The sequence below is a fragment of the Mobula birostris genome, chromosome 8 (assembly GCF_030028105.1).
Source record: "Mobula birostris isolate sMobBir1 chromosome 8, sMobBir1.hap1, whole genome shotgun sequence".
NCBI lineage: Eukaryota > Metazoa > Chordata > Chondrichthyes > Myliobatiformes > Myliobatidae > Mobula > Mobula birostris.
The window spans coordinates 140,416,270-140,441,276 of record NC_092377.1 but is presented as its reverse complement, the minus strand read 5'-3'; the positions used below and the strand labels follow the sequence as shown (position 1 = coordinate 140,441,276).

General features: G+C 43.0%; 1 protein-coding gene across 1 annotated transcript in view; it reads left to right on the top strand.

Moving 5' to 3' along the window:
- The window catches only part of zmat4a (zinc finger, matrin-type 4a), a 205,267-nt gene that overhangs the window by 94,545 nt on the left and 85,715 nt on the right, over positions 1-25,007 (top strand). Inside the window, exon 4 of the mRNA XM_072266929.1 lies at positions 4,175-4,323. Within this exon, the coding sequence (XP_072123030.1) occupies positions 4,175-4,323 (149 nt within the window). The remainder of the gene's footprint in view (positions 1-4,174; positions 4,324-25,007) is intronic.

Genomic DNA, 25,007 nt, shown 5'->3' with positions numbered 1-25,007 from the left:
TAATCTAACATCTGCAGAAAGAGAAAGATAATTAAGGTTTCAGGTCTGAGACTGGTTGGTCCTTAACCAAAGCAATGTGTGGATTTCTGGACACTCTTCATAAGAAAGGTTGGCAGACCTTTGGAGAGTATGGGGAAGACTTCTCCTCCTCACCACACTCCTAACATGGTGGCAGGGAAGGAGGACAAGAATTTTGTGCAGAGACTGCAGCAGCAATGTGTGCTCTCCTCAGAGTAGATTAGGGGAGTGAGGATTGGAAAGGTTCAAACTATTAGGGCATTTATGAGAAAAGGGAAATAAAGCTATCAAGTGGTTCAATCTGTTGATTACATTATTAGGACAAAGTATCTCACTGTGTCCTCAGTTTACAGATAAACCACATACAGATTAACAGTGCAAATCAAGTGCTCTGCTGATAGACCATCCATGTGTATTGCTAACTGCTCTTTATGGAATTTTCAAACCCAATATCTGGGCTTCACAAGGAAATCTGCAGATGCTGGAAATTCAAGCAACACCCACAAAAAGTGCTGGTGAACGCAGCAGGCCAGGCAGCATCTATAGGAAGAGGTGCAGTCGACGTTTTGGGCCAAGACCCTTTGTCAGGTCACCTTCGGGTTTGAAAATCTCCCTTTCAGCATAATCTTAGCTGCTTTGGATCTTAACTCCATGCACTCCTTTAGCTTACAATACCCGTTTACACTTCAATGTTAACATTACTGCACTGTCATTGTCTAGTCCTCGGTTAATTATGCATTTTGAGGGAGGGGCCACTTTTAGTTTAACAGTCTAGGTTCAACCCTACATCTTCTTAGCCCTCAGTGTGCATAGTATAGTGTACCACATTATTCATGCAGTCCTGCTATTCATGGAAGCTGTACAATTTTACAAGCTCCCCTTACTAATGTTATACCCAAATTATTGAATTTATTTTCTAAACACTTATCTCTCAGCTGCTTCTAAATTTCATTGTAATCTTTCTTGAAATTTTCTGACATTCTAGCTCAGTGAGGCTCATACCTAAAGTAAGGTATCTCTGTCAGCTTTTGACAACTAAAGGAGTAAAACCAGTTTAGCTGTTACATTGTTAGTTCAGCAAAAGTAGTACGAAGCCATTGTAAAGCTGTGGATAGAGGGGATTATGTTTTAATGTTGTCTCCCACTGATATGGAAGAGTCATCCCTCTGCATCCGGTGCGCAAATGAAACCATAAATTCCCTCTTTATGAACAATTTTTTTTAATACAGCGTGCACAGAAGAAATCATTCCCCTCACTTCAACTCTGTTTTCCCCTGGTAGGATTATAACGGTGTTCCAAGCTCCATATAACAATCGCCCTGATGTGACTTCCTCTCAGTCTGACTGTAGGCTGTCATCTGAAAAACACAGTGTACGGTGCTTTAGTGCCCTGGGTGAAACAGTTGGCGTGGCTTCACAGAAACAAATGCATTTCCCTCATTCTGGTAACACAGCTATTGGCAGCGGTGAATGAATACTTATCCATTTTCTCCAGAGAACTAAACCGGTAAGAAACAGATGGAAGAGGTTGACACTTTGCTGAACAGCAAGTGACTGAAGAGGAACACTTACTGCAGCTTCCAAGTCACTCTTTTACATTACATGGTCGAAACTTGCCCTCTTCCACATGTGAATTTAGTGCTGACTGTGAATAATTATCTGCTCACAGTGGTTAATTTTTTGCAACTGCTCTCAGACCTACTGTGCAGAAAGCTGTTCATTTCCGTAGTTTTTATTTTCCCGTCTGCTGCATCCTTTATAGATAAGTGGTTTGTAACCAAGAACATATGCTTGGTAATACAGCAGGTGCCCCTGCTGTGTGACAAGCAGTTCTAATGAAATTTTTGCCCTGTTTAACAAATGTTTAGTGTCACTGACATTACTTCTGTCTGTTTGTCTTAAGTTTATCTCCGCTGCCTAATTGTACACATTCAATAACCAGTGACACAGGTCGATGAGGGCTGCTATAAAGTTCTCTCCACCCACTTTTCTCCATTTTTTAAATGATGGCTTCAGGTTCCCTCTTCACCTCAGGCTGCATGACAGGAAGTTCTAAGATCTAAAGTGGCAAGTCTGCAAACGCACAGGATTGAAAGTAGCTACCCTGCCATGGAGATCTTCCTTTGCCCACTCATGCCTCACCCAACCATTCATCCACCCCTCTATGTGGTTCACATTGGCCTCGGCTTAACAAATCCACTACAGCCATACATCATACCATAGTCTTTGTTTCCATTACTATGTGTTTAGTTTGGCCTGTCGCACTTGCATAACTCAAGGCTCAATTCAGCCTGTAGCTCCATACCTGTTCCTCCCATCTCGTGCTCCAGTTCACAGAGCCCCAGCCCAAAGTTTAATTTTGCTGCCCCTTCAGAAGTACAAGGGCCTAAAAATGCTCTGTGTCCCTCAGTAATGTTGCATGCTAAGGATTTAAATGACTGCCCCTTACACAGCCCCATCAACTCAATGCCAAGTCTTTTGAAGCATTTGAACACTCCATGCAATACCAAGCTTGTACTTCTCCCCCCATTTATCAGAGGAATTTATTGTATTCATTAGCAAAATCTGGGAGTCGTTGGCAAGCGAATACTTATTGCCTGTCCACAGCAGCCTTTGAGAAGATGATAGTAATCTGCTTTCTTGATCCTCTACAGTCTTCCAGTGAAGATAGCCTCTGGAGAGAGTTCCTGGACTTAGCTCCGATGACAATGAAGGACCAGCGATATGCACTCAGTGAGCACTTTATTAGGTCCTTCCGGTACCTAATTAAGTGGGCACTGAGTGTACATTTATAGTCTCCTGCTGCTGTAGCCCATCCACTTCAAGCTTCAACGTGCTATGCATTCAGAGATGCTATTCTGCACACCACTGTTGTAATATGTGGTTATTTGAATTACTGTCATCTTCCTGTCGGCTTGAACCAGTCTGGTCATTCTCCTCTGACCTGTCTTATTAACAAGACATTTTCACCCACAGAACTCCCACACACTGGATTTTTTTTTTATTGTTTTATGCACCATTCTCTGTAAATTCTGGTGCATGAAAATGATCTGAAAATCAGAGGGTTTTTTGAGATACTGAAACCACCCCATCTGGCACCAACAGTCAAAGTCTTTTAGATCACGTTTCTTCCCCATTTTACTAGTTGGTCTGAACAAAATTCGAACACAAACACTGAAAGGGCAACTTTAGGCTGAAGTCTCAATTGTTTTTCACTTTAACACTAATAATTGGATATTGCAATCACTTTAATTGTGAACCTCTCTTTTGAGCATTTCAGTGCTGTTTAAGAGCTGTGCCTGGTCTTTTGTTAGTCATGGAATCCGTTGTTAATTTTGTTCAGGTGGAAATAAAAAGTAAAGATTGGCACAACTGGACAGCTGTCCTGATTCTCTCCTAATTAACTTAAAGATGCATTTTGGACTTTTCCCTTGGATACTCTGCCTTAACCATACCAGAAGAACACATAAACTGAATTATGCTCAAATTGTCACTTTACCATCAACTATCATGGTGTGCAATTGTCCAGCCAACTCTACTGTGTTTGTCCGTCTTGGTCGCAGAGGTGGCAGATTTAGGAGGTGCTTCAGGGACATCTGGACAAGCATCCGTAATGTATTGGAATGCACAGTAGGCACAACTGATTAACTCAGTGTCAATGGACTTGGCTGTAGTTCTTGTTTTTCATCTGAATTTTGCTTTTATGATGCCACATGACTCTGATGTTGCTGGAAGTAAGTTTTTCATTGCATCTGTGCATACATATACTTGTGCATATGACAATAAAGTCAACTTTAATTTTGTGTTTAGTGAGTATTTGATGAGCTGTATACTTAATCCTGTAGGTAAGGAACTGGGAGATGGGACTCCAGAACTCTCTGTTGATTGGGAAGCATTTTAAAAGTTCACTGGGGTGACTGTTCTCTTTCAAAGTTTTAATTTCTCTGATCTCATGAAGGAGGGATGTAACTCAATCCATTTTTATTCAAGTGATGAACTACTTTCATGTCTTATCAACTTGGGAGTATGAAGCAATTTTTTTTTACCTGAGCTTTACAAAGGTTGGACTTCTAGGAGGTGAATCTCCTTGCTGACCAGAAAAGAGGAGGATGTTAGACAGCTAACATGTTTGTTTTTGTTCCTTTGTGCAGGGAAGTGATGAGGGGGACGTGGACAAGAACAAATGCTGCACGCTCTGCAACATGTCCTTTACTTCGGCTGTGGTGGCCCAGTCACATTACCAAGGGAAAATTCACGCCAAGAGGCTGAGACTATTACTGGGAGAGGAGTCACCTCTGGGAGCAGGTGGGCCCTTTACGTATAATTTAATCTAATGGCAGAGAAAGGAGAGTGTCTACCATTGAGCATCTCACATCGTAAGATGGCAACTTCAAATTAAGCTCGTTCTACTGGAATGCTGTCCAGAATGAGGAATTCCAACTCTGAAGCTACAATGAGGAAAAAAATGATGTCCCTGGAGAAGAGAGATTGAGAGGGAATTTGATGGAGGGGTGGAGGGAACCAATTTCCAGTCAAAGGCAATGAGAAACACATTTCAACTTTTGAGTTTGAGAAAAGGATGCAAAGGGACATAAGCAAAATCTTAAATCAGAGAGAAAGCAAGGTCTGAATTCAAACTTTTGAGGAAACAGGATGAATTAAGGTTTTCAAACTGGAGCTGGTTCAGCACTAGAGGTGGGAAAACCTGTGGAGATGAGAAAATTAATAGGACTGATGTGATTGCTCTCCTGGGAAGCAGTAGCAACTTGATGAACTGAATGGCCTCCTATGTGTTTATCTGATTTTATAGTGCAAGGTTTATTTCATGGCTTGGTGGGAAATTAACAGGGGGACCAAGAAATGATGAGAAAAGGCATTCTGGAGGTTAAATTCAGCAACTAATTACACATTGTGAGTCCTCACCAGTGGTGTCTTGTAGCATTGGATACAAGTTCCATCCAGATGAGCACTGATGCTATGACCTCAGCTCACCAACACAGAGGAGAAACCGATCCTCAGCTTTGGGAACAGAGCACACACCAGCCCATTAGTGCCTGTTCACACCCACTCGACACCGCAAGATGAAAGGGAAATGCATTTGAGTAGCTGTGATATGCTTTGTAGGCTTGGCAGGTCAACAATAGACACATTAGGTTCCTGCAGTCTTGGGTAAAGCTGTGCATAGATTCACAGAGATTTTTCTGTGTTGTTGGCTTGCTCCGTTGAGTATATTAGAGTCAAAGATTCAGACAGCATGGGGAAACGGACCCTAAATAGAACTAGCTTGGTCCATGCGGACCAAGATTTCCATCCAAGTGAGTTCTTCTTGCCCATATGTGCCCCATATCCCCCTAAACCTTTTCTATCCATGTACCTGTCCAAATGCCTTTAAAAGGTTGCTATTGTGCCTCCATCAGCCAGCTCATTCCCTTTAATGACCACCACCCCTGGGTGAAAATATTGCCCGTCAGGTTCCTGTTAAATCTTTCCCTTCTCACCCTAAATTTATATCTGCGAGTCAGTGATTCCCCAACCCTGGGAAAAGGACAATGTGCATTCACACTATACATGCAGCCACCCCCGCCCCCTAGATTTTACATGCCTCTATAAGATCACCCTTCATTCACCAGTGCTCCAGTGATTAAGGTACCTACCTGCTCACCTTTTCTCCATAACTCAGTGCCTCAAGGCCTGGCATCATCCTCATAAATCTCCTCTGCACGCTTTCCAGCTTAATGGCATCTTTAATGTAACATGGTGATCAAAACTTCCAAGTGCAGCCTCACCAATGTCTTAGGCAACCACAACATGATATCCCAAATTCCAGACTGATGAGTGCCATTGTGAGAAAACTTTCCTCAGCCCCCTATCTACCTGCAACGCCACTTTCAGGGAGCCTTGCCCAAGTATTGGGCCCTTTCTGGACCTTTTGGTGGGCTTCAGCTATCCTGAGAAGATATCTGCTTTGAGATGAATAATCATGAGATTTAAATGAGCAGGGCCTTTCAGGACATTTTGGGTGAGCCTTAAATATCAATTGTTTTTGTGGTGAGCGAGCTCAAGATTTAAAAAGTGAGCAGGGACTTTCGAGACTTTTTAGTGGGTTTCAGATATCGTGAGCAGTCAGTTGTTTTGAGGTGAACAAGCAGCAGGTTTAAAAAGTGAGTGGGGCCATTCAGAACTTCTTGTCAACCGACAGATATAGCAGTTTATTAGATAATTGGCAAAGACCAATAAAAAGTTAGATTTTTGTAGAGCAGCCATTGTGTGAGTGTGCCATTGTTAAAGGGGGGAGTGTGAGGCTTTGGCAAAGGAGTATGGTAGCCCCATGGTAAGAACAGGGTTTTTAATTTGATATAGCAAATATCAGTTTTTTAAATTTATATATATATTTAGTATCAGTGTCAGGATGCAGGCTCAAAGTTGATGATGAATCTGAGTTTCAAATGCCACAGTGCATCTGGGAGGGGGAGAGTTACCCAGTAGATTAGCTACTTCAAATTCAGTATGTGGCCAGGGACAAGATGGTGTGACTGTGAGTGAAGCAGGTATCGGGGTGCAAAAGATAGCGTCGGAGGAGTCTCAGCCCTTGAACTTGCCCAACAAGCCTAAGATTGTTGCTCCCTGTGAAGATGAGAGTGAGGGCTGGTAAAAAGGATGAACAACCAGACTGTGGCAACATGGATCAGAGAGTCATTCAAGAGGGAGAAATATAGTTGTAATGGGGATAGTATTAGATTGGATTAAATTATGAGGACACTCAGTCCTCGTTTATTGTCATTTAGAAATGCATGCATTAAAAATGATACAATGTTCCTCCAGAAAGATATCACAGAAACACAGGACAAACCAAGACTAAAACTGACGAAACTACATAATTATAACATATAGTTACAACAGTGCAAAGCAATACCGTAATTTGATAAAGAGCAGACCATGGGCACGGTAAAAAAAAGTCTCAAAGTCCCGATAGCCCCATCATCTCACGCAGATGGTAGAAGGGAGAAACTCTCCCCGCCATGAACCTCCAAGCACCGCAAACTTGCTGATGCAGCACCACTGGAAGCACCTGACCACAGCGGACTCTGAGTCCGTCCGAAAACTTCGAGCCTCCGACCATTCCTCCGACATCGAGCACCGAGTGTCATCCTCTGCCGAGCGCTTCGACCCTGCCCCAGCCGCCAAGCAACAAGCAAAGCCGAGGATTTGGGGCCTTCCCCTCCGGAGATTCTGGATCACACAGCAGCAGTGGCAGCAAAGCAGGCATTTCAGAAGTTTCACAGATGTTCCTCCGTGCTCTCACGTCTGTCTCCATCAAATCAGGATTGCACACGGCACCCTACTTGACAGATAACAGGCATCACCACCGGAGTGGCCGCTGCGAGCTGCATCGCGCCGCCATCTTCTCCTCCCGCCTCTATATACTCTATCACTAGGATTAAGAGTACTGAAGGATGTGTTGCCTGCCTGGTGCCCAGGTTTGGGACATCTTAACTGATCTGCAGAGGATCTGAGATGGGAGGAGAAAGATTCACTCATCATAGTCCCAGTGGGTACCAATGATGTAGGAAGAACAAGGAAAGAGTTTCTGCTGAGTGAATTTGAGCAGCGAGGGATTAAATTAACATTCAGAACCAGAAAGCTAATAAACTCTGGATTGTTACTTGAGCTGTGTGCGAATTGGCACAGGCTTAATAACATCAGAGAGCCAAATACATGGCTGAAATATCAGTGTGGGAGAAGTGGATTTGAATTCTTGGGACATTGGTGCCACTATTGGAGTAGGAGAGAGCTGTTCTGATGAGACAGTCTCCAGCCGAAGCATGCTGGGAACAGGGTCGCAGTGTAAGGTATGTATCCATGGCTGTGGATAGCTTTAAACTGAATAGTAGTGCGGTGGATTCAACAGCTTGGAAAAGTAAGGATAAAAGTAAAGTGGGAGGAGAGATTACAGAAGTCTCCAGGATTTAATAAAAAGACAAAAAGTTTAGAAAGGGGTAAAAATATACTTTTGGTAATAGATATAAAATTTAAAAGAGTTATGAACACAGGGCTGAATGTGTTACCTTTGAATGCATGCACTATAAGAAATAAGGTAGATAATCTTGTAGCACAGTTAATAATTGGCAGGTATAATATTGTGGACATCGCTGAGTCATAGCTGAATGAAGATTACAGTTGGAAGCTTAACATTTAAGGATACACATCATAACGAAAAGAAAGGCAGGTAGGTAGTGGGTTGATTCTGTTGGTAAAAAAATTAAATTGAGTCCTTCAAAAGAAGTGACATAGATATGGAACCAGTATGGGCAGAGTTAGGAAACTGCAAGGGGAAAAGAACCCTGATGGAAGTTGTATATAGGCCTCTGAACAGTAGCCAGGATGTGGAATACAAATTACAATGGGAAATAGAGAAGGCATGTAACAATAGTAATATTACAGCGATCATGGAGGATTTTAATAGTCATAGTCATAGTCATACTTTATTGATCCCGGGGGAAATTGGTTAAATGCAGGTGGTTTGGGAAAATCAGGGTGATGGTGGATCCAAAGAGAAGGATTTTATAGGATGCCTATGAATTCTGGATTGTGTGTTGTGTAATGAACCAGATTTGATTAGGGAGCTTAATGTGAAGGAACCCTTAGGAGGCAGTGATCATAATATGATGGATTTCCCCCTGCAGTTTGAGAGGAAGAAGTTAAAATTAAATATACCAGTACTATAGTGGCATAAAGGGAACTACAAAGGCATGAGAGAGGAGCTGAACAAAGTTGATAGGAAAGAGACACTAGCAGGGATGATAGTAGAGCAGCAATGACAAGAGTCGAGGGGAGTAATTCAGACAGTGCAGATCAATTCATCCCAAGACGAAGAAGTATTCTAAAGGGAGGATGAGCAACTGTGGCTGACAAGGGAGACCATAAAAGCAAAAGCAAAGGCATATAATATATCAAAAGTTAGTGGGAAGTTGGAGGGTTGAGAAGCTTTTAAAAATCAACAGCAGGCAACTAAAAAAGCAATAATAAGAGAAATGATGAAATATGAAGTTAAGCTAGGCAATAATATAAAAGAGCATACTAAATTCTTCTACAGATAAATAAAGTGTAAAGGAGAGGGACGAGTGGTTATCAGACTGCTGAAAAATGGCGCTGGAGAGGTAATAATTGGGGGGGGCGGGGTAAAGGATTGACAGATGATCTCAGTAGGTACTTAACATCGGTCTTCACTGTGGAAGATACCAGTAAGCATGCCAGCAGCTTAGGAGTATCTGGGACAGAAGTGATAGTAGTTGCAACTACTAAGGAGAAGATGCTTGTGAATCTGAAAGATCTGAAGATAGGTAAGTCACCTGGACCAGATGGACTACACACCAAGATTTTGAAAGAGGTAGCTGGAGACCTTGGGGAGGCATTAGTGGTGATCTTTCAAGATTCACTAGATCCTGGAATTGTTCTGGAGGGCAGGAAAACTACAAATGTCAGTCCACTCTTATTTAAGAACTGAAGGAGGCAAAAGACAGGAAATTATAGGCTAGTATCCCTGACCTCAGTAGTTGGGAAGATGTTGGTTCTGAAGCATGAGGTTTCGGGGTACCTTCAGGGACTTGATAAAATAGGCCGAAGTCAGGATGGTTTTCTTAAAGGGAAATCCTGCCTGACAAATTTGTTGGAATCACTGAGTAAAGAGCAGGCAAGAGAGACAAAGGAGAGTCAGTGGATGTCGTTTATTTGTATTTTCAGAAAGCCTTTATCAGAGTGCCTCATATGAGGCTATTAAACAAGATAAGAGCCCATGATATTGCAGGAAAGAAAACAGCATGGATAGAAAACTGGCTGACTGGCAGGAGGCAGAGTGAGAATAAAAGGTGCCTTTTCCGATTAGCTGCTGGTGACTGGCGGTGTTCCACAGGGGTTAGTGTTGGAACTGGTTCCATGTCTGTGTGTCCAGAAAACTGGACTTAGACAAATTAAGATAATGAGCAAAGAAATGGCAGATGGAATACAGTCTAGGCAAGTGTCTGGTCCTTCACTTTGGTAGGAGTAAAGGCATAAGCTATTTTCTAAATAGGAATCCAAGAAATCCAAGGTGCTAAAGGACTTGGGAGTCCTAGTTCAGGATTCCCTGAAGAATAACATGCATCATTGAATAAAGGAAAACATTAACAGAGTGCCAATTCACACTCAGTGGCCATTTTATTAGGTACATCTGTACACCCGCTTGTTAATGCAGATAGCTAATCAGCCAATCATGTGGCAGCAGCTCAATGCATAAAAGCACGCAGACATGGTTAAGAAATTTAGTTGTTGTTCAGACCAAACATCAAAAAGGGGAAGCAGTGTGATACAAGTAACTTTGACCATGGAATGATTGTTGGTGTCAGATGGGGTGGTTTGAGTATCTCTGATATCTTGATGATTTTCACACACAGCTGTCTATCGCAGTTCTGTGGCCTTGTTACTGAGAGAGGTCAGAGGAGAATGGCCAGACTGGTTCAAACTGACAGGAAGGCAACAGTAACTCAAATAAGCAGGCATTACAACAGTGGTGTGCAGAAGAGCATCTCTGAATGCCCAACACATTGAACGTTCAAGTAGATAGGCTACAGCATCAGTAGACCATGGGCATACATTCAATGGCCACTTTATTAGGCACAGGAGATACCTAATAAAGTAGCCACTGAGTATAAATGTACATTTAAATATGTAGAATAGTTATATTGAAAAGAATGAGTAGTTCTGCAGAGAACAGATTGCAACAAGTCTCCACAATCTGACGACACCATTTTACAGGTGAAGGCTGAATCTGGATAGACATTGAAAACTGGGCAGGTTTGTACTGCCAAAGCTAAGAATCCAGATTCTGCTCTTCTGCGACAGAACTGAAGTAGCGAGTCCCCACACATTGGGAAGCAATTTTGTGTGCCATGACTCCACTGGTTGGGACTCTTGATGTGTGTTTTAGTTTTGTTGCTCTGGTAAAGTCCTGTGCTGAACCAGGGATCTTTCTGTGGCCTCTTTGCAGTCTTCTTTCACTTCCCTGGCCCATGAACTGGGAAACTGCTCCAATCCTCTATCAGAAAGACCAGCAATCCTGCAGAGATTAGTGAGAAGCAGCTGCCCAGGAACAGAGAAGTAAACAATAAAAGTGAAATAACACAATTCAAGACACTGTATCCTCTCAAAAAAACAAATGAAAATATTCTTAAGTTATTAAAAACTTTAAACAAAACACCAAAACCATCTACAGATGATGATTATCTGACTTATGGACAGTTCTGCGTACTGTTAGGGCAAGCCAAAATAACCAACACCAATTGGTTAGCTGACAACCAATCCCAGGCTGATTTACACTGACTGGTCATGGTTCTTTTCAATATCTCAAATATTTTTGGGTAAACTATTTAAATAGTCATGCTTTGGGATGTACTGTTGAGTTTTGAGGTTCTTGTAGTTGTGTGATTTTACGGGGTAAAAGTTTCTTCTGCATTCTGGCTTTGTTCTGTCTCCTGGGTTTGGGTCTCTTCAGCAGTTATAGGCGAGCGAACACCACTAATTGGCAACAAGGTGCTGTATTATATCGACATGGCAATTTCAGCAGAAGGTGTGAGCGTAATCTGACAACAGTGGCAAGCTCAATCTGAAGTTAATTGATGAGCAGGTTACCAGTGAGTCCAATAACATCAGTGGCAAACACTGAAAAGAACGCATGTAAGTCAGGTAGTTGAGTCTATTACCAACTTCCAATTCAATCCTGCTTTGGGAGTTGTGTTTGAATCATGGTTCAGACTTTACAAAGGTATATTCTGGGTCAAGTTCACCAGTGAAGGCAACTTGTGGAATGCATGCACTTCGCTCCAAAAATTGGGTACGTCTGACCATGAGCATCATTTTTTTCCATTTTTCTAAGAACCCACATGACCAATCATTTGATGAATCTGTCTAACAGCTAACAAGTATTTTTGGAGAGCAGTCATCTCTCTTCAGTATTTGCTACCGTTGCCTAAAACACATTAGGCATGAGGCAAATGACTTCATCATATATGTCAGTGTCATCAATCACAAATGGGAAAAGTTCAAACTGGGTAACATGACTGAATCACAGTTGAAATGTTCCATTTTTATTTGCGAACATCAGGCACCTGACACTGCAGACCTTCACAAACAGCTCCTGGCCAGACTGGATATGACTGTTCAAGCTATCACTCAGGAATGTCAGCATTTGATCAACCTAAAGTACAATTCCAACCTGGTTGAACGAAACCCTATCAATGCAGTTTCCAGTGTCCCAGACATCAACACTCAGCCGGTCTCCAAGGTGCCAAACACAGCTTGTTGGAACTGTGTTGAGAAAATGCCAATACAAGAAATACATTTTCAACAAATGTCAATGCTGTGGTTACAAAGAAGGCTTTTTCCATCCTTCACTGCCTTCTAGGCCAGTAAAACACTAGGACAAAGAGTTCCAAAAGCTATCAAAATCTACAAGGTGTTTCGTGGTCATGTTTAAAGTTGACTTTGCCCTCAAGAGACAGTATGTCAACATATTTATCAGCAATCATTTGGCCAAGAGACCAACTCCATTCGGTGTCAGACATCACCATTATCTCCAAACGTATGTGGCAGGCACTTGGGTTCCCACCAGTCAAATCAACTTATCACTCTGCCTGCAGTGCGTTGGATGGAGCCCTCCAGCTGAGAGATGAACTGCACTGCATGGTGAAGCTGAATGGTAACCAGCTCAAAGGTGTGTGTTTCCTAAAATATCAGCTACATCTTGGCATTGACTAAGTGGACAACTTCGATCTCAGCGCATCCCTCTGATGAGCGCTGTATGAAGACATTGGCTGTCTAAATCATGTCATTCGATGCCATACCACCATCAGTATGTGAGGCCACACAACAGCTGCAACAGCACTATGCAGCAGTGTTTCAAGAAGGTTTAAGTTGCTGCACCAAATTGCAAGCAAAACCCCATCTCCGTCCAGATGCAAAACTAGTATTCTGTTCCAAAAGACTGGTACCCTATGTAGTATTACCAATCGTGCAGTAAAGGCTAGATTGCCCACAACAAGCTAGTGTGATCAAAGTTGTCAACAACTCGTGTTAACAGCTCCAGTAGTCATTAGCAAGAAAGCCAATGGTACAGTGAGGTTGTATACAGATTTCTCAATTGGTCTCAATGCCGCTCTGGGAGATACACAAGTACCCATTACAGGTACTGCCAGATCTCTTCACGAAATTGAACTGTGGTTGCTACTTTGCTACGTTGGACTTGGTTAAAGCCTGCTGAGGCCTCTGTTGACCATGGACGTTGCATCCTAGCTGTCTAAGTTATGCAAGCCTGGTCAGTACAATATGGGGAGCAAGCTGTTGCCCATGTAGCAAGCTCCCCCTCTCCACGCATGTGATGAACCCACAGGAATGGCAGAGAACGGCACCATTTGGTAACCAGCAGTGTCGCAGGAGGTGCCAGTCAGCTTTGAACTCAATGTAGGACTGCCTTAGGGACTCCAGCTCTGAATTTTTCCCTCAGTGCTTACTCCCAAAGCCTTCCTATTAGTGGCTATAGCCGCAAGGCAGTGGAGGTTTGAGATCAGAGTTTTCCTCCTCCCAGAGAGAGCTGGCAACCATGGCCGACGAGCCCTGTCTGCCCGAAGCGACTGGTTTTAAGGTGCCAATAAACCACCTTGGCCGCTGCTCCTATCAGTAAAAATGGTCCCGCTGGGCTTAGTAGCTAAGCCACACCTGAAGGCCAGGGGCAGGACTTGGTTGTCAGGGCCAAGTTGAGGCACGCCATTGGGAGCATTTAATTGGTAGTGGGAGCTTGTCCCATTACCACCCCAGACTATAAAAAACTTAAGTCTACTCCGGTAGAAATAGCAAAAGATTCACTGGGGCATCTCACCATTGCAACTCATAAAGGGTTGTTTTTCTTCCTCCATCTACATTTTGGGGTAAAAGATGCTCCTTCACTTTTCCCACAGCTTATGGACACCATGTGGAAATGGGCCAAATAATGGCTTTTGATCAGGTGAAGAATATGCTGTCATTCAACGCTCTCTTGATGCATTTCAAGCCATAGTTGCCCATTGTCGTCACAATGGATGTATCCAAATACAGGGTGGATGCGGTCATACCCCTTATCTTCCCAGATAGTTCTGAAAAAGCTGTCAGGCATGCAGATAGGTCACTGACTGCAGCAGAAAGGGACTATGGATAAATTGAGAAGGAGCCCTTGGGAATCATCTTTGCCGTGACAAAATACCAGAAGATGCTTTATGGCAGAAGCTTCACTCTCTACACTGATCGCAAGTACCTGTTTTCCATCTTTATGTCTAAGAAAGGCATCATGGTGTATACAACTAGCCATTTACAAAAGTGAGCAATGACGCCAATGATATTGAAATCAAGTACGCATCAACCACAGGGACTTGATCAGGCAGATGCCCTCTCCAGACTTATGGATCAGCAGGTTACTGAAAAATGAAATCTTAGTCGGGCCTGTGATTTCAATTGATTGCGAAGTCCGTCAGGTTGTATCAGGTGGGCTGCTGAAGGTGTTTAATCACAGTCAACAAGATCAGAACAGAAGCAGCTGCAGATCCGCTCCTTCAGCCTATCTCCAGATACCTCAATGATGGGTGATTAGTCAAGGTTGAGGAAGATGTTATACTCTTCTACTGACGTTATACATCACTCTCAACTGTGGACTCCTGCCTAACTGTTCGGAGAGAGAGTAGTGATTCCATGAACACTCTGACCAAAATTCCACTGTGGTCACCCAGGCATCAATGGAATGAAAGCCCTGGCAAGAAGCTTTGTGTACTGGCTGGGCATTGATGAAGATGTCACTTCTGTATGCAGGCAGTGTACGCAGTGGCAGCAAACGATCCAAGTAGAGCCAATCCACAGCCATGGCCTCAGGCTACCTTTTAAAACATTTAACTTGCACCAGATCCAGGCTTTGAGGGGAAGTCTCCACCTGAAGCACTTTTGAGAAGAAAACTGTACAGTATTGCACACACAGAATGCTGGAGGACTGCTGAAGGGTCTCGACCCGAAACGTCAACTGTTTACTCTTTCCCGTAGATGCTGCCTGGCCTGCTGAATTCCTCCAGCATTTTGTGTGCATAGCTTTGGATTTCCAGCATCTGCAGATTTTCTTACCTTTGTGTACAGTGTTGGATGCAATGCTGCCAAAGCATCCGACATCTGAGACTGCAGGTGGTCCAGTGCACAAAGGCAGCCTTGGTCAATGGGTGAAGTCATTCAAACCCAGAGCTGCAGTGCGGGTCAGACAATATCGCAATGGGCAACACTGCTAGGTACTAAGTCAGGTTGTCAAACGAATGGGGAAGTGCTCTACAAAGTTATCGTAGGAGAACATTGCTGACATCGCCACGTGCTCCCGAAGGCACAACAAGTTTGTCGCACAGATCATCAAACACAGAATTGCACCTTCACCTCCTCCTAGAAGGGTTAAATTTACCCTGAGCGAACCAACCACCAGTTCCAGCACACCTGCAAGCAACATCGTGACAGGAAAGTGACAGCCTGCAACCAGTAAGAAGGACTGATCACCAGTGTAAACTGGCCGCCCCAATCCAAATCAACTCTAGGTTCAATTCCTGCGGGTAATCGTCTTCAAGAGGAAGGTGATACGGCAGACCGAAATAACCAATGCTTATTGGTCAACTGACAACCAATCCGAGGATGGTTTTCACTGATTGGTCGTGTTTCCATTGACGTCTCAAATGTTCTTGAATAAACAATTTAAGTAGCTATATTTTGGGATGTACTGCTGAGCTTTGAGATTTTTGTAGTTGTGTGGTTTTACAGGATAAAGGTTTACTCCGAGTCCTGGCTTTGTTCTTTCTCCTGGTTTCGGGTCTCATCAGTAGTTATAGGTGAGCAAACACAACATATAGGACAAGCATCCATTATAATATTAAATTCAAAGGTCTGACATATGTGTACAAGTTTGTTCCTACAAGCAGAAGAACTAGTTTCCACCCTCTACCCATCTTGTTCTTTCTATCAGCCTTAAAGACATTCATTACAATACTTGGAGGTATGGTTAACATATCAAATGTTTTATTTTGTATCTTTGGACTCAACAGGAAAAATTCACTTCCATACATCTGTAAAGATGGAACCCATTTGTTACCCTGTAATCTGTAAAGAATATACTGACCTTCTTGCCTTCTGCTTTAAGTGATGAGCTCTCTGATCCTGCGTCAACCAGGGTTCAGAGATCCCCTGCCCGCTCATTGACTTTGCTGGGAATCCATGGGCAAAGCACAGGCAGCAAATGGCTGATGGACCTTGTCCAGTGACCAGAAGAAGGTCATTTCTATACTACCCAAGTTACCGACAAATCCCAGCAAATTCCAGGAATAAGGACTCCTGCATCTTTCCAACTCAGGCTTTTAAATCAGATTTGTAGATTGATGATCTATTTTAAACATCGGTTTGAAATTTAATTTCTAGCAGAATTTACCACCAACTGCCTTTGCCTGTACCACTCTGCTTCTTCGTGGGAACACAGCTTTTCGCTCGCTCTCAGTGGGAGCAAGGACTAGCCCTGCAGCACAAGCCCGTAAGTCCCTTCTCTTTGTGAGTTGGTCTGGTACCTAATTGAGATTGAAATTTTAGCCGGTAATTTGCCACCAGTGTAAGTGTCATTTTCAAATAGGTCTTGGCGTGCAACCAGCTGGACGCAGCTGTGTGAAACATCAGAGTGTACCTCCAGCCAGGAGCTTGGCTGCCAGCAGCACGCTTCTGAAGCAACGGGTCGGAAACCAAGGCGAGCCAAGCAACTATGTGACTTCCGAAAAGGAAAGGCCTTGCCACCCCATCATCTCCAGCAGCATTTGGTACAGATTTAGGCAGAGTAATAGTTCAGCCTGGACCAGATGAGCCAAAGGATCTGTTCTTGTGTTGTAGTACTGTATGACCGGAAAACTCTATCCTTAATAGTTAAAGTCAGAGTTGAGTTATTATTATATGCACGTTTGCATGTATGCCCAGGTACAATGAAAAACTTTCTTACAGCGACATCACAAACACAACATTCAGAAGAAAAACACTGACTACACATAGCTTACACAAAAGTATAAAAGAAAGAACAGAATTAAAATTTAAAAAGAAGAGTCAATGTCATGCAAAGTGCCCATGGTGTTGCTATACCAAGGTATCGATTAGGGTTATGCAGGGTGGTCGAAGAACCAAATGGTTGAAGGGAAGTTGCTGTTCTTGATCTTCAGGCTTCTGTACCTCCAACCCTATGGTACCTGTGAGAAGGCGATAAGGACAGGATGCTGGGGATATCTGATGCTTGGTGGCTATTTGATGGCACACGCAGCACAGTTCCTAGGCTTTCAAGTTGTTGAGCTCGTCTGTGAATGGAAATGGGTCTGGTGCATTTTGCAGTCAGGGGTTAGCACCATCGACGTAAGGATGTTTGCTTCCTGTTCCTGGATCTTGGAAAGGATGGGAGCTCAGTGCTGAGGGCATGAAGACCTCATGGATTGTCATGGTAGCAGAGCCAGTGCACTGCTGTCGAACAGCGCCAGAGACCCAGGTTCAATCCTGTCCTCGGGTGCACTCCATGCGGAATGTACACATTCTCCCTCCTGTTTCCTCCCACGTCCCAAAACATTCAGGTTGGTCATTTATTTGTCTGACGTAATTGCCAAATGTAGTTTATGTAGGTATGTGGTAGAATCTTGGGGGCGTTATTGGAAGGTGGGGAGAATTAGAAAATGGAATTAATTGTACAGGCTGGTGATCAATGTGGACGGAGTGAGCCTGTTTCTGCACTGCACCACTCCTCGTGTTCTCCATCCTGTTAACACTCCAGTGGGCCCAGCAACAAGGCCACAGTCCTTCAGCAATGCTGAGTTAGCACTACACCGTGGCACCAACCCCAGGAGGCTGACACCTGATCCAATTACCTCAACCCCTAAGCAGATATACAGCTGATATTGGTCCTCTCCATCCAAGGCCACCTTGCCAATTCTTTCCCATTTGTCTGTGCTTTATGAGGCCGAGTTGCTAGCTCGACACTCAGCTCAGCGTGGATGGAAAGCGTGCAAGGCCAGGTTTGAACCTGGTGTTACTCACCTCGAAGTCCAGTGCAGATACCACTACACCACCGGTTGCCTATAGAGGTGCAGTGGATGACAATATTAATCACTCATTCAGTGAGGACAAGACTCAAAGTCTGCCAAAAATATGTACAAAATATCCAATTGATAAAACACGTTTGAGTAAAATTTGCCGTAGCTGAGGTTGTTTATACTTATCCGCAGTTACGCAGTGGTTGTCCAAATCTTGGTTTAGTGCCTTTTATTACTGAAGCTCCAAATTTGATTTTTTTTTAATAAAAGTAAGCACAGCGTACTGTATTCTCCTCAGTGCTGTGGTCAGTATAAATATGCAAGCTCATCCAAAAGTGTTTTGTTTCTTCCTTTTGAAAGCCTTTGTGTACATTTATGTCAGGCTTATTAATTTGCCTGAAAAATTCAGATGTTGAACAATTGTGAGGGGCGTAGCTAAAGTGAATGGTTACAATCTTCAATGGTTCAATTTAATATCAGAGAAATGTATACAGTATACAACCCGAAATCCTTACTCTTCACAGACATCCACCAAACAGAGGTAAAAATCCCAAAGAATGAATGACAGAAAAATGCTAGAACCCCAAAGCCCGCCCCCCTCGAACAGACAGCAGCAAAAACATCAACCATCCCCCCCAACTTACCCCTATGAAAGCATCACCCCCACCACCACCACCCACAACCCATCGTGCAATGGCAAACCCCCGCCCCCCCCAGAGAACATGACCTAGAATCCATCAGAAATTACTTTCCATCCCACCACTTCGACATCTCAAGAGGGTCTCTCTCAGTAATGAGGGAGGGAGAGATGCTCCTTCCACAGTGCGAGGGGAGCTCAGCAGCTGACTGTTTCGATGTTGCAACCTGCAGTATCACTTACTCGAGTTCCCTCGACTCGAGAATCAGCAAACTCTCAGTCATCATCGATTGAGAGAGTGGTCTTTTTCCAAGTGCTCGGGAGTTTAAATCTAGAGGGCATAGGTTTAAGGTGAGAGGGGAAAGATTTAAAAGGAAAGGTAAAGGAGAACTTTTTTACACAAAGGGGGAGGGGCTATGTGCAATGAGCTGTCGGAGGAAGACATTTAGACAGGTGTGTGGATTGGAAAGGTTTCGAGGACATGGCGAGCAAAAGTGACTAGCTCAGGAAGGTGCCTTAGTTGGCATGGACAAGTGGTACAGTGTGATGAATCAAATACTGTTTGTAGCTACACATTTACTATGGGTAGTCATTTACCTTGTTTTACTGAATACAGGATGCATATGATCTACATTAGCTACTCCAGCAAGTTACAAACACCAGCAACAATTGCCATGAGAAGTTTTGGTACAATGGACAAGGGGATCATATGGGCCAGAGACACTGTCTGATCAACGTTCCACATAATATCCTGTGAGTCAGCGTTTAATTGCCCATCTCTTGCTGTCCTTGAGAATCAGTGGTAAATGGATTTCTTGAACTGCTGCAGACCTTTAGGTGTGGGTACACCGACATGGAATGTTAGGGAGAGAATTTCAGTATTTTGACTTAGCGGCAGTAAATGAGCAGCCATGTATTTCCAAGGTAGGTTGATGTGTTAATGGCATTCCACATGGGAATTGTTCCCAGGTCAGGCAGCTATTTTTGAGAAATAACAGAGGTAACAGGTTGAACTCATGAGTTCTGATGAAAGATCATCAACCTGAAACATCACCACAAATGCTACCTGGCCTAATGGATACCTCATAAACACAAGAGTTTCTGCAGATGCTGGAAATTTTGAGCAACACACACGAGACGCTGGAGGAACTCAGCAGGTAAGGCAGCATCTATGGGGGGAATAAATAGTTGAAATTTTGGGCTGAATCCTGATGGAGAGGCTTAATCTGAGACATCAACTGTTTATTCCCTTCCATCGATGTTGTGCCTGAGTTGCTGCTGGGTATTTCAAATGTTTTCAAATTTGCAGATGACACAGTAGTGTCGTGGATAGAGTAGAAGGCTGTTATAAGATACAGTGGGACATTCACAGGATACAGAGCTGGACTGAGAAGTGACTGCTAGATTTCAATCTGGAAAAGCGTGAAGCGATACACTTTTTGGGGATTGAGTTCAAGACCCGCAAGGTAATGATGCAGCTTGGAACGTTATGTTTAGTTCTGGTCACCTCATTATAAGGAGGATGTGGAAGCTTTTGGGAGCATGCAGATGAGGTTACTAGGATGCTGCCTAACTAGAGACTGCGTCTTATGAGAAAAGGCTGAGCAAGCTATAGCTTCTGTCTTTGGTGCATTGGAGGACTAGAGGTGTATAAAATGATAAGAAGCATAGATAGAGAGATGACCAGAAACCTTTTTCCCAGGGCAGCAGAGGCTGATACAAGAGCAATGTTCTCTTTAAGGTATGTACACACACACACACACACACATCTTTTGCTTCTAGCACACAAAGGAATTAAAACTGCACATAATAGATTGTCGACATCTACCTCATTGGCATGTTAAGTATACTTCATGATCATACACAATCATATTTCCTTTTCCGGTTTCTGATGCAGATGGAGTTAACAACATGGAGTTTGCAATGATTTGTCTGCAAATTTTAGAACTGGCTTATTTATACTGTTCTTATTGAAGAAATTATTGATTCACTATGTCAAATTCCAAAGAGCATGAAGCACAAAAGAACTGCTAGTTCATATAAAGCAGAAAGGCTTAATGAAACAGTGGAAACTGCTACACCAAAAGCTAATAAGGTCAGGAACGTGCAGCTATGAGAAATATTTATGTACAATACAAAAACTGGTGTTACCCGTGTGTATTGTCATGATGCAAAAGTTGCTGGAGAATTTGCAAGTGGGAAGAAGTGGAGTGATATTCGGAAACTTGGCTTTTTGAAAGCATCATTTCGCAAGCAAATCACATATGGTCAGTGTCCAAAAGCTTCAGCGAGAAAATCATTCATTATCCGCTGCAGGCCTGCTACATGCTTTGTGAGAGTGCAGATGAATGAGAGCGAAAATGATCAAACCCAGAGGAGATCAAAGTTCTTATTAACAGTTGTTTTATTTCTTTCAAACAATGAAGAACAAACTGGACATGGTAGATTTTTATCCTTAGAATAGCTTCAGGTTTAATTCCACTTAAAAATTCAGGGCGCACTTGTTGATATCACTGGGCAGAAAATTGTACAGCACAAGATTTTTGCATACAGTGGTCATTACAGATTAGAGAGAACATTGCACAAGAAGATATGCAGGTAAGGTGATTGGAGGAAAATACCAGGGAAATCAGAAGTAGGTTTTTTTGCACAGAGAGTGCTAAGTGCATGAACTACGCAGCCAGCAATAAATTAGGGACATTAAGAAACTCTAAAATGGGCAAATATTGTAGATAAAAGAAAAAATTAGGGTAATGTGTGAGGAAAGGTTCTGTTGTATGTTTTCTATTATTTATTATCATTTTCATTTTATGGATTTATCGTATCTGAAGTTGTTTGCTTTTGTATTTTTTCAGATCAGTGGTGGGTGTTTGTGATTTTCAATGGCTAAATAGAGCATTTTTGTTACAAAAATCTTTAAGTGAATGCATGGACTTTTTTGTTAAAAATTGCAACTGCAGGGTAACAATAGTATGTATATTTCATATTCACCACTATAATACTGAAAAGCAAAACAGTGACGGCTTGAAATCTGAAGTAAACACAGAAAATGCTTGTGATCATCAGCTAATTGGGCAGCATCTACGGAGAAAAAAGAGATAACAGTGTAGATCTTAGCACCACGTATATGGAGAGAGAAAGAGAGATTTTTGCACAACTGAGAAATGTTAGAAACTGAACATTAGATGAAAGAAGGAAGGGAAGGAATGGGAGAACGAAATGAGCGTCTCTGATTGACTGGAGACCAGGAATGTGGTTGACGCTGTTGATGATGGAACAGCTGGAGAGAGAGATGAAGGCTGGTTCGCTGCAGCCGGTTTGTTCAGAGGAGATCCAAAAATGAGGGGTTGACCTGAAGAGAAAACATGGTGTAGCCACTGCCTCACAGCTCCAGGTACCCAGGTTCAGTCCTCGCCTCCACTGCTCTCTGTGTGGAGTTTGCATGTCCTACGTGTGACTGCTTGGGTTTCCTCTGGATACTCTGGTTTCCTCCCACATCTCAGGGACGAGTGGGTTGGAAGGTTAATTGGTTGCTGTAAATTGCCCCTGAGTGTGAAAATAGGAGGTAGAATTTAGAGGGGTTGTGTTCAGTTCTAGTCACCTCATTATTGGAAGGATGTGGAAGCCGTGGAGAGGGTGCAGAGGAGATTTACCAGGATGTTGCCTGGATTGGAAAACAGGTCTTATGAGGCAAGGTTAGCAGAGCTGGGACTTTTCTCTTTGGAGCATAGAAGGATGAGAGGAGACTTGATAGAGGTCTGCAAGATTATGAGAGGCATAGATAGGGTGGATAGCCAGTACCTGTTTCCCAGGGCACGAATAGCAAACACCAGAGAGCATATGTAAAAAGTTAAGGGAGGGAAGTTTATGGGAGACATTAGGGGTAATTTTTTTACACAGAGGGTTGTGGGTGCCTGGAATGACTTGCCAGGGATGGTGGTGGAGGCTAAAACATTAGGGGTATTTAAGAGCCTCTTGGACAGGCACATGGATGAAAGAACAATAGAGGGTTACAGGGTAGTGTGGGTTTAGTACATTTTTTTAAGGAATATATGGGTTGGCACAACATCGAGGGCCAAAGGACCTGTACTGTGCCGTAGTATTCTAGTGTCTAGTGGCTGTCAGAATTTATAGCGGGACATCAATAGAATGCAAAACTGGACTGAGAAGTGGCAGTTGGAGTTCAACCCAGATAAGTGTGAGGTGGTTCATTTTGGTTGGTCAAATATGATGGCAGAATATAGTATTAATTGTAAGACTCTTGGCAGTTTGGAGAATCAGAGAGATCTTGGGGTCCAAGTCTATAGGACACTCAAAGCTGCTGTGCAGGTTGACTGTGAGGTTAAGAAGGCATATGGTGTATTGATCTCCATCAACTGTGGATTGAGTTCAAGAGCCAAGAGGTAATGTTACAGCTATGTAGGACCCTGGTCAGATCCCACTTGGAGTACTGTGCTCATTTCTGGTCATCTCACCACAGGAAGGATGTGGAAACTATAGAAAGGGTTCAGAGGAAATTTACAAGGATGCTGCCTGTATTTGCAAGCATGCTTTATGAGAATAGGTTGAGTGAACTTGGCCTTTTCTTCTTGGAGTGACGGAGGATGAGAGGTGACCTGAGGGAGGTGTATAAGATGATGAGAGGTATTGATCGTGTGGATAGTCAGAGGATTTTTCCCTGGGCTGAAATGGCTGCCACAAGAGGGCACAGGTTGAAGCTGCTTGGAAGTAGGTACAGAGGAGATATCAGGGGTAAGTTTATTATGCAGAGAGTGGTGAGTGCATGGAATGGGCTGCTGGTGATGGTGTTGGAGGCGGATACAACAGGGTCGTTTAAGAAACTCCTGGATAGGTACATGGAGCTTAGAAAAATGGAGGGCCATGAGTAACCCTAGATAATTTCTAAAGTAAGTACATGTTCGACACAGCATTGTGGGCCAAAGGGCCTGTAGTTTTTCTATGTCTCTAACGGTTACTACCCCTCAGACAACAGGCTCTTGAACAAAAGGAGATAGGTACACTCATTTAAGGTCTCTGTTATATTGTTATTTATTGTATTGCTGCTGTTATTGCTATTTATTTATATCTGCATTTGCAGTTTGTTTACAGTTAACAGTTCCTGATGTTTACAGTTTACAGTTAGTGTTCTATAGATTTGCTAAGTATGCCCAGAAAAAAAGAATCTAAGGTTGTATGTGGTGACGTGTACGAACTTTAAACTTGGAACTTTGAACTTTGGTGAGGCCACACCTGGAATATGTGAGCAGTTTTGAGCTCCTTATTTAAGAGATAATGCGCTGACATTCGAGAGGGTTCGGAGGAGGTTCACAAGAATGATTCCGAGAATGAAAGGCTTATCGTATGAGGAGTAATTGATGGCCCTGGGCCTGCAATCACTGGAACTTAGAAGAATGAAGAGAGGGATCTCATTGAAACCTATTAAGTGTTGAAAGGCCTAGAGAGAGTGGATGTGGAGAGGATGTCTCCCATGATGGAGGAGTCTAGACCAGAGGGTACAGCCTCAGAATAGAGGAATGTCCATTTAGAATGGAGATGAGGAGGAATTTCTTTAACCAAATGGTGGTGAACCTGTGGAATTAGTTTCCACAGGAGCTGTGGAGGCCAGGTCATTGGGTGTATTTAAGGTGGAATTTGATAGGTTCTTGATTAGTCAGGACATGAAAGGTTACAGTGAGAAGGCTTGAGAATGGGGTTGAGAGGGAAATGGATCAACCATGATGAAATGGCAAAGCAGAATCAATGGGCCAAATGGCCAAATTCTGCTCCTACGTCTTATGATCTCATGATCCTTTTTCTCAATAACAAATTCTCAGTTGCAACAAGCTCAAATTGAAATTTATTGTTATAGACACAAATACCCAGGGTAGAAATGCCATGGAAATTAGCCTTTTACAGGAACAATCACAGTACATTATAGGCATGACAAACATATGTTAATAAAAACTTAAATTAAGATGAATTTGCATGACAAAATAAACATAATGACGCCAGTGCAGAGCTCTCCCTCTCCCTTTGGTGGCTTTTGTATCTATGGGTCTGTCTATCTCTCTGTTAAATATACTCATTACCTTGGTCTCCACACCCTCTAGGATAGAGAATTCCACAACTTCAGCACCTTCCGATTGATCAAATTTCTCTTCATTTAAGTCATAAATGTCTCAGATCCTCAGACTGGCCACTGGTTCTGGACCCTCCTGTCAGGGGATCCT